The sequence below is a fragment of the Salvia miltiorrhiza genome, chromosome 5, assembly GCF_028751815.1.
Source record: "Salvia miltiorrhiza cultivar Shanhuang (shh) chromosome 5, IMPLAD_Smil_shh, whole genome shotgun sequence".
NCBI lineage: Eukaryota > Viridiplantae > Streptophyta > Magnoliopsida > Lamiales > Lamiaceae > Salvia > Salvia miltiorrhiza.
The window spans coordinates 7,095,926-7,112,923 of NC_080391.1; the positions used below are offsets into that span (position 1 = coordinate 7,095,926).

Consider the following 16,998-nt stretch of genomic DNA (forward strand, 5'->3'; position numbering starts at 1 on the left):
TTAGACATTTTTTTACTAAAATACAAATATAATAATAATAATAACAACATTTTTAGACATATTATAAATTTTTTTTTTCAAAATTTGGGGGGGGGGCTCTAGCCCCCCTAGCCCCCCCTGGCTACGCCCCTGCGACCATGATATGTACGTAACTTATTATACTTCATACCATATCAAATCATGATATGTAAAATAATCTAGTTTGATTATTTATTATTGTTTAATTTATCTTTATAATATTCATTTCGTCCACGAAATATTGTCATAATTTTGTTATTTTGGTATATCCACAAAAAGTTATCATAATCTATTTTTAATAAATTTGTGGGTCATTTTCTCCACTTACTAGCATGTGAGCCTCATTTTGCATTCACTACCTTAATTAACATTTTTCACTTTTCTTTATTTGTGAACTCCTTTCTTCACTAACTAAATAAACAACGTAATTTTTTTTTGATTTTTCACTTTTTTTTAAAGAACAAAAATTGTACATATCAAATCATGTACAAGCTACGTACATATCATGGTTTGAAATAAACTCTATCCACGAAATGTTAACCGTGATTGAAAAATTGAAGTGGCTGTCGACCTTTTTGACCTGGCAAGAAAGACTATCGATATGATTCTCATCCAATAACGTTTCCTGCAATCTTTACTTAGGATCAATTGACTTTGAATCAATCAACCAAATATGATTTATTTAATTTGCTTATACATTTTTAGAAGGTACCTAATTACAGTTGGGTACTTTTCATGATTTATCGTCGGGTGTAAGCACAATAAATGGCCATCAAATTACAAATAAGTAATTGGCTTAATTTTGCAATTTACAATTTTTTAGCCAGTTCACATTTAAACTAGACTTCCAAATGACTACTATTGCAACTCCATCAAAACAATAATTATTATGGTCCACTTCGAGCAAAAATCCATTTTTCTGAAAGAAAAACATTGAAGCATACTAATATGTATACCGAAGAGAAGGAGAAGTGAATGACATGAGAATTTTAGTATATAGTGTAATATCACAATTATGTATACATGTACACTTCTTACATAACAAATAGCTAAAAGCTCCACTACTCCTTTCACCCAAACAATCAAATTTAGCTTTCAAAAAACATAAAAAATATATATATAAAAATAGAGAAGGCAATGCATAAACGATGAAGGATATCAACCGGGTCCCCAGCAGCTCAAGTACATAACTGTCCGCAGCGACTCTTCAGCCTGTTTCAACTTGGATCCCATCGAACCGGATAACTTCCTCGCTTGCCTTGCAGACGAAGATTCCTTTGCTGAAGTCTGCTCTTTGATCCTCTGCATCGCCCTTATTGCCGCCTGGTACTCCACTCCGCTCATCTACCAACAAATCCCACTCTGCTGTCTATATGCTTTTCTCGACTTGAATTTTGTGGTGCTAGATGTAGATGGATATCAGAAACCGGAAATATTTCATTTGGGGCTATCGCTGAATTTAAATGGCGCATGCACGACATTGGATATGCTTGCAAGCAAAGAAAAATCGTTGTTATGCTGCGTAGGATGATGAAATTCAAACTTATCCAACTAATTATTTGGATCTTTATCTCACCAAAACTATATAGTCTATACACACCCACGTGCTCCTCGATATTTTTTCCACAGGAAAAGGTAACAACGTAACATAGACTAAGGGAGCAACTAGTAATGTTCATACTATAATATCATTTCTTTTAGAGTTGATTAATATTAATATTCCATTGGAAATTTATCCACTTAATATCCGAACGTCGGAGGCCCAATGTATTAGGTGGCAATGCATCCAGAATTTTCCGAAAACCAAGACTTTTTTGTCCCTATAATTGGGCCAATAGGGCCCAAATACAGTAGCCCATAGCCCGGGAAAGTTTCAATTGGTAGTACTGGTCTCAAACGCCGTCGTTCCTCCCACGAACAACTATCCAAACATCTGACCGTTGGTTCCCGCTCCCGCCATGGATGTTCTCATCCACTCCGCGGCCTCTCGATTCTCATTGCGTCTACACCGCCGCGCATCTCTCCGCCAATGTGCCCTCTCCGTGAGGTCGTTCGCTCCCTATTCCTCCGCCGCTCATTCTGGCACCTATTCTAGGGTTTTGATTTTCGTTTCTTCTGTTGATTATTGATTTCAGGTCGCAGTTGAGCCTTCCTTTCGCGGAGCAGAAAGCAAAGTACTATAGGCATCTCCAAGCGGCTGTTGATGTGGTTGAGCGCGCCTGCCATCTCTGCGTTGACGTAATTTTCTTTCCTTTACGTTTCTTAGATTTGTTTCTATTCATGTTTGCTGTTATTGGAATTTATTTTCTTTCGGAAGACAGGTGCAAAAGTCATTGTTTTCGAGTGATGGAAATATCATTGAGAAAATCGACCAGACACCGGTCACTGTTGCGGATTTTGGAGTTCAAGCTCTTGTTAGCCTCGGTATTCTTTTGATACTCAGAGATATAGAAAATTAAGATTAGCTATCCACTCGTTATACACTTTTTTTTTCAATGTTTTTGTTTCTTATCTTATGCAGAGATGAGCAAACTATTTCCTTCAATCCCACTGGTAGCTGAGGAGGACTCAGGGTTCGTGCGTGAAAATAATCTAGCCGGTGCTGTTTTTGCCGAGGTTACAGAAAAGTCATCCATCAGTGATAAAGAATTGAGTGAAGATGATGTTTTAAAGGCAATTGATAGAGGGGGAAAAGATGCTTATGTGTTTGGACCTGAGCCAACTACTTATTGGGTAAGAGAGAATCCAGATAAGGAAGTGTTTTCAAGTCTAACTGTTCTCCACTAAGATTACGACTTGGTTTAAGGTTTTGCTAGAATTTGTAGAGTCTACGATACACTATAAACATTTTCGTACACAATTTTTATTAGAAATGTTAGGGTGAATGCTGAAAACAAACTGCTCCTTTGAAGATGACATTGTTATGTTATATCGGTGCACTGCATATTTAGTTCAAAGCTTGTAACCTCAAATATGTTGCTGATATCATGGATATATACAGATATTGGATCCTATTGATGGGACGCGAGGATTTGTTAAAGGTAGTGAGGCTCTCTATGTGGTATGGTTTCTTTACGAGTTTCTCTTCTATCATGATGTGGGATTGGTTCCATTAATGATTTTCCTTTTGGAATGCATTTGCTTTGTGACATGTTGTTTTAGTCATGCTAGTGGGTGATTTACAATGCACTCAATTTTGAATGCATTGGAAGGAACAACACTGTGTAAAAGCTGGTTCTCCTCCTTGAGATAATTGTTGTGCATGTTCTAGACTTCAAGTGATCCAAATATGATTTTTTCCCCTGTGATTTATTAGTTGGCGTATGTAGTTGCTATACTGAAATAGTGAAATTTCCTTTTTGTTGTTTTGTGTTCATGATAGGACTTTCCTCTATTAATCCATTAGCTGGCACAAACAACAAAGTTCTGGAGATGACACAATTTTAGCTGTTAAATTGTTTTTTGAGTCTCATTTTGTTTGACAAATTTAGTTATTATGTTTCCCTGCCCTGTTATATGTGTCATGTAATGATCCTGTAAGGGTTTGTGTGTTGGGCCTCAGTGAAAATCTGATCCATTAGTCTCTGTTTTCTTTAAACATTGTAAAATTTCAGGTAGGTTTGGCTTTAGTAGTTGAAGGGAAGATTGTTTTAGGTGTTATGGGATGCCCAAACTGGCAGGAAAGGGATTCTGATATATCGAACACTGATGGAGCTGAGGAAAATGTTTCCAGATCAGGGATTATTATGATATCTCATGTTGGTTGTGGAACATGGAGTACAAGACTATGGGATTGGCCGAATAGCAATATCAAAATGGCTTGTAAGTGGATCAGGTGTGTAGTTGATGGGTTTCACCAGGTCCATGAAGCACGATTTTGTATTCCAGAGAGTCAAACATGGGAGTCTTTACCTTTGTCTGCTCAGTTTAGTGCAACAACTTTTGCTAACAATGTTGGCGAGAAACAGATTCTTCTTCTTCCTGCATGCTGTGGAAGGTTCACTTTTTAAGTTGTCAAATATCATTCATTCCCTTTTTATGTGTATATATTTTCTATTTGTTTCACTTGGTGTGCTTTTCTCATTTTCATGGGATGGAAGGTTTTCTTGTTATTACTACTTAAGAGCTGAAGTACTGCAGTTAAATGCTATAAATGGATCTATGGTAGCATAGAACTTGAATTAATCACCTTTTCATTCTTGTACCATCTCAATCTTTAAGAGTACGTATATGAAAACATGCCAAATATTTCAAAATATATGCACTTTTTAAAGTAGCTGAAACTCACTCAAATTGCAATTAGTATCTTCATGCCATAGTGAGCTTTAATGATCTGAGCTAATGTAACAACTCATGTACGTCGCAGATATAAAGATGTGTAGTATATCACTTGTAATTCGTTGCTTTCCAACTCTTGGATATCATAGTATATCTAGATTATACATACAAGTACATGAATACATTCATCCACTACATGTTCCTCCTACAATGATATGCCTTGACATTGGTTTTTGTCGTATTCGGATATGCTTTCTGTACAGTCTCTGTAAGTATCTGATGGTGGCATCTGGAAGGGCATCGACTTTCATAATGCGTGCAAGGACCAAGAGAATTATAAAGGTTATTTCTTAGTTTCTTTATGTGGTCAAGTTTTTGTCATATTCGGATAATGTGTGCATATCAAGTAGCTGAATCAATTTGAGTTTATGTTATTGCATTTAAATACAGGTCTGGGATCATGCTGTGGGAGTCATATGCATTCATGAAGCGGGGGGAAAGGTATGTACCTTCTAGTTCTGCACAAATTTTCATGTTTTATAATTGCAGTACTGCAATTTTAATTCAACTTTTTAGTAAATTCAGCTGACCTCAGTAGCTTCATCTAATCTAAAATAATGCAACGGTTCAAATAATTCGTATTAGCAAGTACTATGCATATTTATAATTGCTTACTTGTGATAGAAATTTGTTGAAACGAGTATGAAAATTAGGGTATTTCGATGAGCAGGTAACTGACTGGAAGGGAAATGCACTTGACTTTGCTGCTGATGAAAAAGAACGAAGAGTTTTATTCCCTTGCGGTGGTATTTTGGTGACAAATGACGGTTTACATAAACGGATACTGGAGATTATATCAGCCAGCTGATGATTACTTGATTTTAATTGCTAATCCACCATGATTACATGTATACGCATTCATCTGCATCCAACCTTGTCCTTATCTGATCTGCAGATTGAAAATTGTGTAATATTGTAAGAATTGAATCGGTTCCTATCAATCAGATATTATGGAATTATCAATAGTTGTTGTTTTTTTGTAACCTTGTGAATGTTGATGCGTTATAGAACACCCAGTTTAATTACTTCTGTTGACATGCTCTGTTTCTTTCAAACTCAAACGTCATTAATCAAATCAAAAGCTACAATATCCACTAACCATCTAGGAAAATTTCATGTCCAACTAACTTGATCAGAATTAGTTTCCGAGAAACTGCAAGAGCAGCAGCAGCTTGATCATAAAGTTTAGTGAGAGAGAGGAGGCATTTAAGAAATGGTGCTTCCCTTCTATTGGATACTCTCTTATTATTCTTATATTTTCTAATGTATTACACCAATACGATGATCCCCACATGTTGATGCCTAGAGCCAATAATGTGCTAACACGTTAAATATAAATATAAATTCGAGCCACCAATGACTATGATATTTTCATACATGAGAAGGCACACTAGCTACATTAGGCGAGACTAATTTACGATAATCTCAAAATGATTTCTTCATAGTTTCCCAATTCCCCATATTAAATTACTATTTTGGAAGACTAAGCTATTTTAGTTTAGCCTAGAAGCCTCTCGAATTTCTGAAGCCAGGTGTTCCACTCCATCAAATTATAAAATTCATCCAATCACTGCGCTTGCATTGCATGGCTACGAACATTAAACTACGCAAACCTACGCAAGGATTAAAATATGCAGGAAATTGCTGAGAATAGTAAACCTGGCACACTAGCCACAAATTCCTGTGATCCCATATCCAAAAACAGATCAAATATATCTAATAAAAATTGACGAATATCTCACTTTTCTAATCAAGGGTTTGTTGGAGGAAACGAACAGCTATGAGGAGAAGAGGCAACAGTTACTTTAACAGATAATCTACCGAAATTATATGCTGTTTGTTTGGTCAACTTTAGAGCGTAAGCAGCTTATTTTTGGAGATTAAATAAACCTCAGAAATGAACTAGTCATCACTGATTAGATTGCAAGTCTTATTAATAACTATGCATGTAGGAGTTGGGTAAATTAATTAGTGTTAACGTAGAGATACACTCTTACTACTTAGAATTGTTTGATTATTAATTAATTAAATCTAAGATGACCTGCGCTCCTGATAGCACGTTTGCAGACATTAAGCTAAGATTAAGGTTCTAAATCAAATTCCGAATCCAATTAATTAAGCCATTGAGTATATGCTTGTTTTAGCCTCATCGCTTTGCATTATGAGTTTGGACTCTATTATATTTAGGAGGAAAAATGATTTAATTACTTAGTTTTTTCTGTAATGCATGCACTTTGAAACTAAACCCTTTATTCCGATAAGATAATTTGTATATAATTAGTTAATTAATAATTATAAATTTTTATTGAATAATTAAAGGTTAATTACAATATATACATGCAAGCCCAGTGGAAGTGAGCTGGCATGATTGGTCTAAAACTGAACAGTAACGGCCAATATAATAATGTTTGACCTCAATTTATAACCTTGCTATTTGTGATAAAGGATGCGCGCGTTTTACACAATAATTGATTATAAAAGATTGTAATAATTAGCGATTGACTGATAAGGTGTGATCTAAGTGGCGCGTGTCCTAATCTAGTAGTCTCCCTAATTATGTCCAAGAAATTCGTAGGATCTTCACTTAAATTATATTTTCTATAGTTGAATTTGGTCCCCACCTTTACTATATCGAGCTAGCCACGTATAAGGTCCTACTTTCATCTTAATTTGTTTTATTGTTACAGCCCAAACGATATTAGTTTAATGTGTAATTAATTAGAGCGGCGAAAAAATAATTTGTACAGTACGTGTGGAATGCTATTAGATACGGTGGCAAATTCTTTTCAAAATTAGTTTAAATTTTACTAATGCGCATTATAAATTGAGCGATCGACTTCTTCTTGTTTGATCTACATGACTTATTATTCAGCAGGAGTTAGATAATTTGATCAAGATTAAGTGTACCCTTAAATACTGACTCGCCTTTATTTAGATGAGGGATACCATCAAATTACAAAGTTTGTGGTATTCTTCCTCATCTTTATAAACATGTATAGAGAAATTACTATATATATGTACAGGGACAGAGAATGCCTTCAAGCAAATCAATGCTGGGTAAATTTATTTATTTGATTTATTTTAAAGTCTTCTTTCAAAATTAACTTCTTACACTCCGAGTTTATATTTTTTTTTTTTGGTAAAATGTGATTTTTATTTGAAGTTTCATATATATAGTAGTATTTTATTTAGTCTTACACACACATGATGAATATCGATGAAATAAACTAATCAGTAATTATTATTCGTTTTTTTAATGCATGGAGGGATTCAAGTCATAAAAGCAAAGTTGAGGAAGTAAAAGGGAAATTAAATTCCAATCTAGTATAGTATATTGATGTGAGGTGATGGAGAAATTATGGTGATAGTCCATCATTGCTAATTCCTCTTGAAAACTTCAAGCTCTTATTTTGGATGGATGCTTATTGGAGTTTTAAAAGTCAATGAACTTTAAACACTCATGCGTCAATCTTCATAGCAATTAAATAAATACTTATATTTATTGGGAATTAAAAAGAATAGGGAAACCCCGTCTTGCATGTCTTTACAAAGAGTGGATATTTTTAAACCTAACGCAATTACTCCTGTTCCCTTCGTCCCAATTTTTAGTGTCTAATTGAGAATGATACGATTTTTAATAAAGTGGTTGACTATATTGTGAGTGGAATAAGAGTCTTACCTTTTATGTGAGTGTTAAAATAATTAAAGTGCATGGAGTAAGGGTCTCACCCACTTTTACTAAAAATATAAATAAAATGGGAGACATCCAAAAAAGAAAATATAGATACTAAAAGATGAGACGAAGAGAGTACTAGTACTATTTATTAAATTATGCAATTATTCCCTATCATATTTCAAATGCTAATATTCTCCAAATAAAATTAATGCCAGCTAGCTGTGGCGGCAAATTAATGGATGTTGATTTCTTCCATCTCTTTATGTAGAAATGAAAGTAATTTGACAAGAGGCTGATGCTCTTACATGTATTAAATTGAGAAATTGACGATGCACTAAATTTAAAATGGTAGGTCATTTTCTTTGGCGCCATATATATACGTTTGACCACATTAGTATTCTCCACTGTCGCTGATTTTTATGACACCTTTTTTTTCTTCACTTCCCCAAATTAGTTAACTTGTGCCGTATATGGGAAGATTTATTGCAACTTTTTAATTAATTCAATATCTAGTCGGCAATAGCTTACTGAAAATATGTTAGTATATATCATAAACATACCACACAAGTATGTTGCTTTGATGTATTAATAAAGGAAATATGAGATACAAATTGGTCGAGAATGTTAGCTAGGTAATGTGCTATTGCAAAAGAAGCACGTACTTGTGTAAATTAAAAATCACGGGAGTTTGTTTTTGTTTAGTTAATATGATGAAGATAATACATATGTATACTATAAATGCGCCCATATTTCGGCAAAAGCCAAACTCAATTATTGTAGCCTTCAAATTAAATGCAAGCTTCAAGTCCTCCACCCATTTATTATTTGAGATAAAATGTCCAACCATAAAAGAGAGGACCACCTGGCATTTCTACTCCAAATTTAAATAATTAATAACACAAATTAAAAGTTGAAGTCAATAATGCCCCTACCCCCGTACGTCTACACAAATCCAATAGGTTTTGGAGATCCAGGCAAGTACAGAATAGTCTTTTAATTATGAGGGAAGCTACATGGCTCCATGAAGCTGGCTTCAATTTCAAGCCATGCAGTTCCATTGGTTTGAAAACCTATATAGCTTTATTTATATATATATATATATACACACACACACAATTAAATTACTCCTACATTTATACTTTTGGTGGGGGTTACGTGTCCTTTTTTTTGTGTGTGTTGAAGACAGCTAATGTGAATCCAGAAAGCGAGGAGCCGAAAAATGATTTGTGTTCTATGTACTATACGTGACTAAACTTTGTGGTCAAAATATTAATTAGGCATAATAGTGCATCATTTAGCCATTAATTTTCATATAATATATATACAGAGCGATTTGGTGTCTGGAAAAATTATGTTGAACGGTCCTAATTTACAGCTAATTAACCTTCTTCCCTCTGTAGAAAGGACCCTAATTAACATGACAGATGAGAGTCATACAATTATATATTCCAAGAAATTTCACAAATTGTGAACATTCATACTGAACGCATGCACTAATGCAAAATCATGTAAATGGAGTGGTATTATTATTAATATTATGTGAATGGACGGTAATCATAAATGTAATATGAAGGGATGGTAATTAAAATTAAAAACCGAATAAGACGCGTCTGGTGAAATTGGAATGAGAATGGAACATGTGTAATTAATAAGCACAGTATGCAATAGTTACGTAATTGAGAAGTACGGAAATGTTTTCACCAGCGGATTAATTGGTTTCCCTCAATTTTTTGGGACACGTCGACTATGTGAGTAATAGGGACGGCACCGAATCCTTTTGACTTCAATTTGTTCGCTTCTAACCTTCTATTAATCCTTTCTGACTATATATATACCCTTCTCCAAACCCTGTTTTTATGTTAGGGACCTACACACCTCCTCTCTCCTACTATTTTTCCTACTCACTCGCAATGGGAAGAGCTCCTTGCTGTGACAAAAATGGCCTCAAAAAGGGGCCTTGGACTCCAGAAGAAGATCAGAAACTCATGGATTACATTCAGAAAAACGGTTACGGCAACTGGAGAACTCTTCCAAAGAATGCTGGTTAGTATAAATTCTACTCATTTTTACTTCTTTACACTCCAATTCAATTTCCAACTCAAACTCAAACTCCATTTTTCTAATTTAGGTCTGCAAAGATGCGGGAAGAGTTGCCGACTGCGGTGGACCAACTACCTCCGGCCCGATATCAAGAGAGGAAGATTCTCCTTCGAGGAAGAAGAAACGATCATCCAACTGCACAGCATCCTCGGCAACAAGTACGTTATTTAATTTATCATCAACTAGTAATAAAATACTCCTTAATTAGTTTTATACTCATATATGGAGCTTTCTAAAAGAGGAAAATTATTGATTTTATTGAAATTAATCAACACAGATGGTCCGCGATAGCTGGGCGACTTCCCGGCAGAACCGACAACGAGATCAAGAACTACTGGAACACTCACATTCGAAAGCGGCTGCTCCGAATGGGAATCGACCCCGTCACTCACAGCCCCCGCCTCGACCTCCTCGACCTCCTTAACTCCTCCCTCTACGCCCAACAACAACAACCCTCCAACATCATCCACTTCTCCAGATTACTAGGAATGCAGCCTTTCATCAATCCCGAATTAATAAGGTTGGCGTCTTCCTTCATCTCCTCCGACCGTCCAAACCACGCCTCCTTTCAAAACCAACCAATCACAAATTGCAACAATCAAGTTTCTCCATCTCCGACCACACTCGCTAATCACAATCAAGATGATCAGTTCCTTCAATACGACGCCCAGAATCCGGCCGGATTTGGGGACTGGCACCAAAATGACGGCTCGGTTTTTGATTATGCTGATCAGCTCCCCAACTATGGGTATTACGGTTCGGATCAGTCGGTGGTGGATCCGGCGCCGTCGTCGGAGACTTCGACCTTTCAGTCTAACAGTAGCAACAACAACTTCAGCTTCCAATCCGTTTTGTCCAACATCTCCACGCCCTCGTCGAGCCCCACGCCGTTGCATTCCGGTTCCACTTACAATATGACCGCCGCCGCCGGCAGCACCGAAGATGAGAGGGAGAGTTACTGCAGCGATATGTTGAAGTTTGAGCTTCCGGCGGAGATCTTGGATGTCGCCGATTTCATCTGAATTTTTTACCATCCGATCCGTGCAAAGCGATGCGGACTTTTTCCTTCTTCTTTGTTTAGTTTGTCCCGTGATGATCTTTCTCAAGTTCCATGTTTCTTGTAAAAATCATTATCTGTGTTCTAGTATAACTTGTTCAATTAATTTTTCTAGCTAGTGCTCACTAGGCAACACCATCTTTCTTTAACAATTGATATGTTAGAAAATTATTATGCCGTCTCAGTTTCTTTTCTGGCTTTCTTGTCTGGATATGATCAATGTCATGATCCATCAATTAATCGAAATTGATTGGACTCCTCTTCAATTATTGATATAATTGTATAGTAAAAAAGAGGGAGCGAGGGGAATACATCGAGGAAAAATAAAAATGCATAAATTGATACATCCAAAGAGTCAAAATCACATTAGACTTTCTGTCAATTTATTTATTATATACACGTCATAAAGAACACGAACATTGTTTGTGCTAATATACTGAATTTGGTAGCGGATTATCTATTTAATTATCATGCTTCAATGTATTTCATATTTGCATGGATACCAAAGCGGAAACCACATCATTAATTATTGTGAATAGCTACAACTTTCTTGATAACATTAATTAGTATATCTTGTTATTTTTAGTAACCTCATCATATCTTTTATTATTAGTTCGCATCATTGTCTGGCAAACTTGCTTAAAGGGGCAAACTAGATCCATAATTTATTGATGACACTTAAATTAATCCAAAAGTTGATACGTACAGAAAAAAGGAAGAAGATAGATTTAGCAGCGAGAAGATGGTTTCATTCACCCCGACAGCGGAGTTGCGGCGGTGGTAGCCCAGCCGCCGACAGTGGCCATAGAAGCTGACGCGTGGAGGCGCCACCTGTTATGACTTAACTGTTTACGTACTAATAAAGTAATGATAATATAATTGTAACAATGTGCATGGGTTAAGCAGGGGTTTGACTAAAATAGGTGGGCACGTGTCAGATGCTGGGGTGGCGCTAGGGACCACTCGAAAAAAATAAAAAAGGGATATTTAGCTTTACTTAAAAATCATGGCGTGGCTCTTGTGCAATTTATCGTCTTTTTTGTCCTCCCACACAATAAATGAGGCGTTCGTCAAACCCTCGGTGACGACAGCGCCGGGACACGTGGTGCCAATGACAGAGACACTGGGCCCCACTCCCGCACGGGTCGCCGGCTGCCCCCACGGCCAATCGGCCACATCCGGTTTAATTTTGGCTCAATTTTATCCAACTGTTTAACACTGAATTTTTGTTAGAGCATCCGCAATGGGGTTACATGATAGCCTACTTTATGATGGGGGACCACATGGTGTAAAGATGCTGCAGTGAGGTTACATGATAGAATTAGTTTTGAATTTTATGCTTTTTACTTAAATTTAATTGCTCAAATTTAAATAACACATTTGAGTAATAATTAAAATTTCATTCAAATAAAAAACCTAAAAATTATATTAAAAAAATTTAAAAACATAATTTAAATTACATAAATTAAACTCCTAGTCTAGATCGGGGCACCAATTTAGATCATAGTAATTTGGGTTGTTTGGATCCATGGGGTGTAGAGAGAGGAAGAAAGGAAAAAGATGAAGAAGAAGAAGTGAGGGTGTAGAGAAAAAATGAGGAAGAAGAAGAATAAATAGAAGAAAAAGAAGAGAAAAAAAAAACAAAAATTGGAACGGGTCAAAAACACGCAAAACGAGGCAGTCAACGGTCAAAATCGATTTTTTTTTTAAATAGGCGCGTGCGATGCACGCGCCTTACACTATTGAGAAATTGGGCTACACGATAGAACGTGTAGCCCTCGTGTAAGTTGAGTGTGCAACGCTTACACGATAGACCTTTTACACGATAGGGCTATCGTGTAAGGTCTATGGTGTAAGCGTTGTGAGTGCTCTTAAATTAAAAATTTTCAGTCATAACTTTTTACATTTTATTTAGTTGAGTCAATTATCTATTTTTATGTCGGATTAACATTTTTGGTGATCATCCACTCGATTTTCAGCTAGTCTTATCGGGGTTTTAGACTATTTAATTTGGGGTACCCCGATTAATTTTTTTTTCATTTTAATCCTCCATCTTTTTATTCAATCTATTAATTCAAATCGATCAATCATTTCGAGCTATATATTAATTCACAACCCTAATTGGTATATGTAAGTTGATCTAAAATTCTTCATTCCAAACGTTTTAATGTTCAAATCACAGTTCAAGGAAGATATAATACATTAATACGAGTATATCAGAAAATACATTTTCTGGTTTATAAAAGCAGGAGACGTTAATACAGTATTTGGAAGATTTCGAATGACAAAATCCTCAGTTCTTATTTTTGTACCTCAATGTACTAATTAACAATCATATAGATTATGATATAAATTACAGTCGTATGATGAATAGGTAAGAAGATATTGGTATCGAGGTGTGTATGCATTTTTCAGTAGTCAAAAAAATTTATTTTAAAGTATAAAAAGTTTGTGCAGCCTTAACCATCCGAAGGAAGGTGAGAGGGTCTTTGCGGCCATTAAATTTGCGATGGACGTCATTTACATGTCACAAATGCGTCATGCATTGTACAATTTTGAACTTTTCCGTGCCATTCACTCGTGAGGTTGGATTTCATTTACTCCATTGTAGATCAATATTCTATTTCGAGATACTTCACTTATATACTCATATTACTAATGTTTTAATAATATGGAGTAATTTTTAATTATATATAAATGTATCATATGTTGTCTTGAAGGTTAACAAGTAAATTTAATTACTATATCGTATAATATATCATATTTTTTTATTTGGATGTCCCATTTTAATAGGTCATTTTTTTATAATGAAAAATCAATATCTAACATACATTGCCCACATAACTCATATAATTAAATCTTTTTCACTAAAAAAATAAATATTTTTACTTCCTCTTACTTTTTTGACAAATACACTCTCAAAAAATCTATTTTTTCTCTCTTATTCGTTATTAACTATTCGTACTCAAGTCATGTTGCCTATTGAATTGAGATGGAGTATTATAGATCCTAAATTTCGTTAAATAATACTTCCTCTGTCCTATTAATAACGACTCACTTTATCTGAGCATATGAATTAAGCAGGAGATATTTAGGGTGTAAACTGTAACGTAAATGACTTGTAAGGAGGAGGTGTAAAGAAAATTTTTGGTGTAAATTAAGTGAGTATCACTTGTTTAGAGTGTAATGTAAGTTGGACACGAGAATTAAGGAGAGTTAAGGATCTTAATTATTTTTATTTTTGAATTAAGTCATTGTCAATGAGACAAACAGAAATGAAAAGAAGTAATTATCAATAGGATGGAGAAAATATAAGAAGGAAGTTTCTCCAATATAATTTTTTTTTATATGAATAAAGCGAGTTATTTTACAATTTGTTGTAGTAATAATAAAGGGTTTATATGATAACCAAAATATATAATCTTAGATCAGGGAGAGACAGACTGAGACTATCAATCACTGAACTGCGGAAGGAAGTTAATCTATACAAGCTAATCCTTCAGGTTGAGGAGATTTAGTTTGTTATTTTATGATTAATAAAATATATGATTGAGTATTTTTATCCTTAATTTATAAGATTTCTCCATTAATTCTGCACTTTTAATGGAATATGACTAAATCAAAATTAATTCAAACCATAGGAATGACCATAGATTAACCTATTCTATTTTTATCTATTTAAACTAAGGGAACATTTACTTTTGATGATTAATTAACCTCGATAGATAAAAATAATAAGACTAACCTTGATAGATTCAGTGCCCCACAATTTTGTGTGTGTCGAAATGTCCCACTATTATATCTAGTTACTATTTTTTATAAAAATAAAATTTATTATAATTAATAATATTAATCATACTTAATTTTTATTCTATAAAAATAAATTTTTAAAAATTATTTACCATACTTTAGAATTTATCAACATATTATTAGTTAATAAAAGTAAAATTAAATTATAAAAATAATTACACACCCTAATTAGATGGAACAAATCCTAGTTAATAATCATAATATTAAATTACAGCATACAAAATTAAAATTGAAAAAAAGAATGTAAGAAAAATAAAATAAAAAATGAGATATCGAATGTGGTACACTGAATCTCAATTTTTGAATGAGTGAGATTAGAAATCTTACTCTTATGAATAAAAATATCCAATCATGCGTTTTATCAATAATACAAAATTAATACTCCTATATTCAAAAGTAATCGCCCGTGAATCCGTAAACACTCAATATAGGATGAAATATTTACCTTAATAGTACTCCATTCTTTAATGAACTGAAAATTGGGTGCAACTGTTTCTTCCGTTTTCTTATAATTCATTTTAAATTGGATAATCAATGTGATTTTAGATTATTAAGTTAATCGATTGAGGTGGGCAAGGTGATTAATAAGCATGATTAATAGGATTAACGTGTCGAAAAATACAGGGTCGAAAATGTAAGGAAAATACATGCAATAGAAGCCGACCATGATCCAAAAATGAAAAGTCAGTGCTTTGCTTGAGAAGGCCTTTCTTTCACTATCTGGCTCGACCGCCCAAAGAAAAAGCACTTTCAAAGTTTTGAATAAACTCGACGACTCTTAAAAGTGTGCTCGTGTCTTTTCCATTTTTCCCCCTAGCCTCGGACTAATTAATCTTGCTTTTTATTTTGTGTTTAATTTGGGTGTTTTCCCCTTTTCACAAAATCTCCGGTACACCTGAGTGTACCGTACAACCGGGTTGACCCGTACTCAGAATAGTATTATTTATATGGGTTGAGTTAGGATATGGGTTCAAATCAGGGCATGAGTTAAAGTTTAAATGAAAGTGTAAGCCCGTTGTACAGTACACTCAAATGTACCAAGACCACCTCTTTCCTTTTTGGCATTATTTAGTCCATCAACCCGAGAAATTGTGCTTAAAAGGATGGAGTTTTTCAACTAAAGAAAGTGTGAAATGGGGCCTGCCTAGTATTTTTATTAATCTTTCTGATTATTATGGTTGACTTTTGGTAATCGTTCTCTCTTGGGATAGCAAATAATTTGGAGGTGAGAATGATTGCAGTGCTGATTAGTTTTACAGGAGTTGTTGGTTGTTGCTTCTTTTGAGACTTAAGTTTGGCAAGACCTAATAAAAGGGTTAACAATTCTATATTTCTATTTGTGGTCTTTAAGTTGGGCTTGAACCTAAGCTTTTTTAATAGTTACACGTCAAGGCTTAATAAGGAAATTGTCGAGAGCAATTTCAACAAGTTTAAGACTAACATAAACGACTGTAAGCAGTAGATTTATGTTAATTAATTATTTCCAGCAAATTATCAAACATTTTATGGGTAGTTGTAACTTGTAAGCAGTAGATGGAAAATTGAAGGAATTAATGAAGATGAAAAGTCCTAAATAAAGTTATGAGTACTTAATTCATGTTTGATCAGTAGGTCCAAATTATGGCAAAAAGAATCACAGCAGTCCCTGCTGTGCCAAATACTGTGTCGTTTTGGACCAATTTGTTCATTATACATTTTATTCTTCAAAAACATAATAGATATAATCAAATCTTAAATAAATGAGTGCCTAGTGTGCGTGTGTTGACCTAGTGGTAGGAGGTTAATGCCCAAGATCTAAAGTTCTGGGTCCCAGTCCTCGATCGCGCGGTCTTTAAAATTTCTTTATTTACTTATTTACTTTATAAAAAAAAAAAATTGAGTGCCTACAGAATTAAAATGTTGAAAAGATGAAATATTATTAAACTCTAATTATGAACATTCAACCCTAAAAATAATTAACTCAAAATCCTAATAAAATGATTTCTAATTTTGAGTATTT

General features: G+C 34.5%; 2 protein-coding genes across 3 annotated transcripts; both read left to right on the forward strand.

The window, feature by feature from the left end:
- Positions 1 to 1,833: 1,833 nt before the first annotated feature.
- LOC130985611 (putative PAP-specific phosphatase, mitochondrial) lies at positions 1,834 to 5,339 on the forward strand. Of its 2 annotated transcripts, none has more exons than XM_057908677.1 (9): positions 1,834 to 2,065; positions 2,154 to 2,256; positions 2,340 to 2,442; positions 2,540 to 2,751; positions 3,020 to 3,079; positions 3,633 to 3,853; positions 4,560 to 4,638; positions 4,747 to 4,797; positions 5,027 to 5,339. In XM_057908677.1, exons 1-9 carry the CDS (start codon positions 1,977 to 1,979, stop codon positions 5,162 to 5,164), a joined length of 1,056 nt encoding a protein of 351 aa, XP_057764660.1. In that variant the 5' UTR covers positions 1,834 to 1,976; the 3' UTR covers positions 5,165 to 5,339. The 2 variants fall into 2 exon arrangements, with proteins under 2 accessions (XP_057764660.1, XP_057764659.1); XM_057908676.1 differs by having other exon boundaries at positions 1,850 to 2,065; positions 3,633 to 4,015.
- A 4,533-nt stretch (positions 5,340 to 9,872) lies between these two features.
- Positions 9,873 to 11,295, forward strand: LOC130985612 (transcription factor MYB74-like). Its single transcript, XM_057908678.1, has 3 exons — positions 9,873 to 10,075; positions 10,161 to 10,290; positions 10,410 to 11,295. Exons 1-3 carry the CDS (start codon positions 9,889 to 9,891, stop codon positions 11,152 to 11,154), a joined length of 1,062 nt encoding a protein of 353 aa, XP_057764661.1. The 5' UTR covers positions 9,873 to 9,888; the 3' UTR covers positions 11,155 to 11,295.
- Positions 11,296 to 16,998: the final 5,703 nt, after the last annotated feature.

Bases quoted from the DNA above. Each gene is read 5' to 3' on its own strand.
- LOC130985612 (XM_057908678.1), top strand. From the start codon at position 9,889: ATGTTAGGGACCTACACACCTCCTCTCTCCTACTATTTTTCCTACTCA. The intron at 10,076-10,160 runs GTTAGTATAAAT...TTTCTAATTTAG, and splicing joins AACTCTTCCAAAGAATGCTG to GTCTGCAAAGATGCGGGAAG. The intron at 10,291-10,409 runs GTACGTTATTTA...TAATCAACACAG, and splicing joins CACAGCATCCTCGGCAACAA to ATGGTCCGCGATAGCTGGGC.
- LOC130985611 (XM_057908676.1), top strand. From the start codon at position 1,977: ATGGATGTTCTCATCCACTCCGCGGCCTCTCGATTCTCATTGCGTCTA. The intron at 2,257-2,339 runs GTAATTTTCTTT...TTCGGAAGACAG, and splicing joins CCTGCCATCTCTGCGTTGAC to GTGCAAAAGTCATTGTTTTC. The intron at 3,080-3,632 runs GTATGGTTTCTT...GTAAAATTTCAG, and splicing joins GTAGTGAGGCTCTCTATGTG to GTAGGTTTGGCTTTAGTAGT.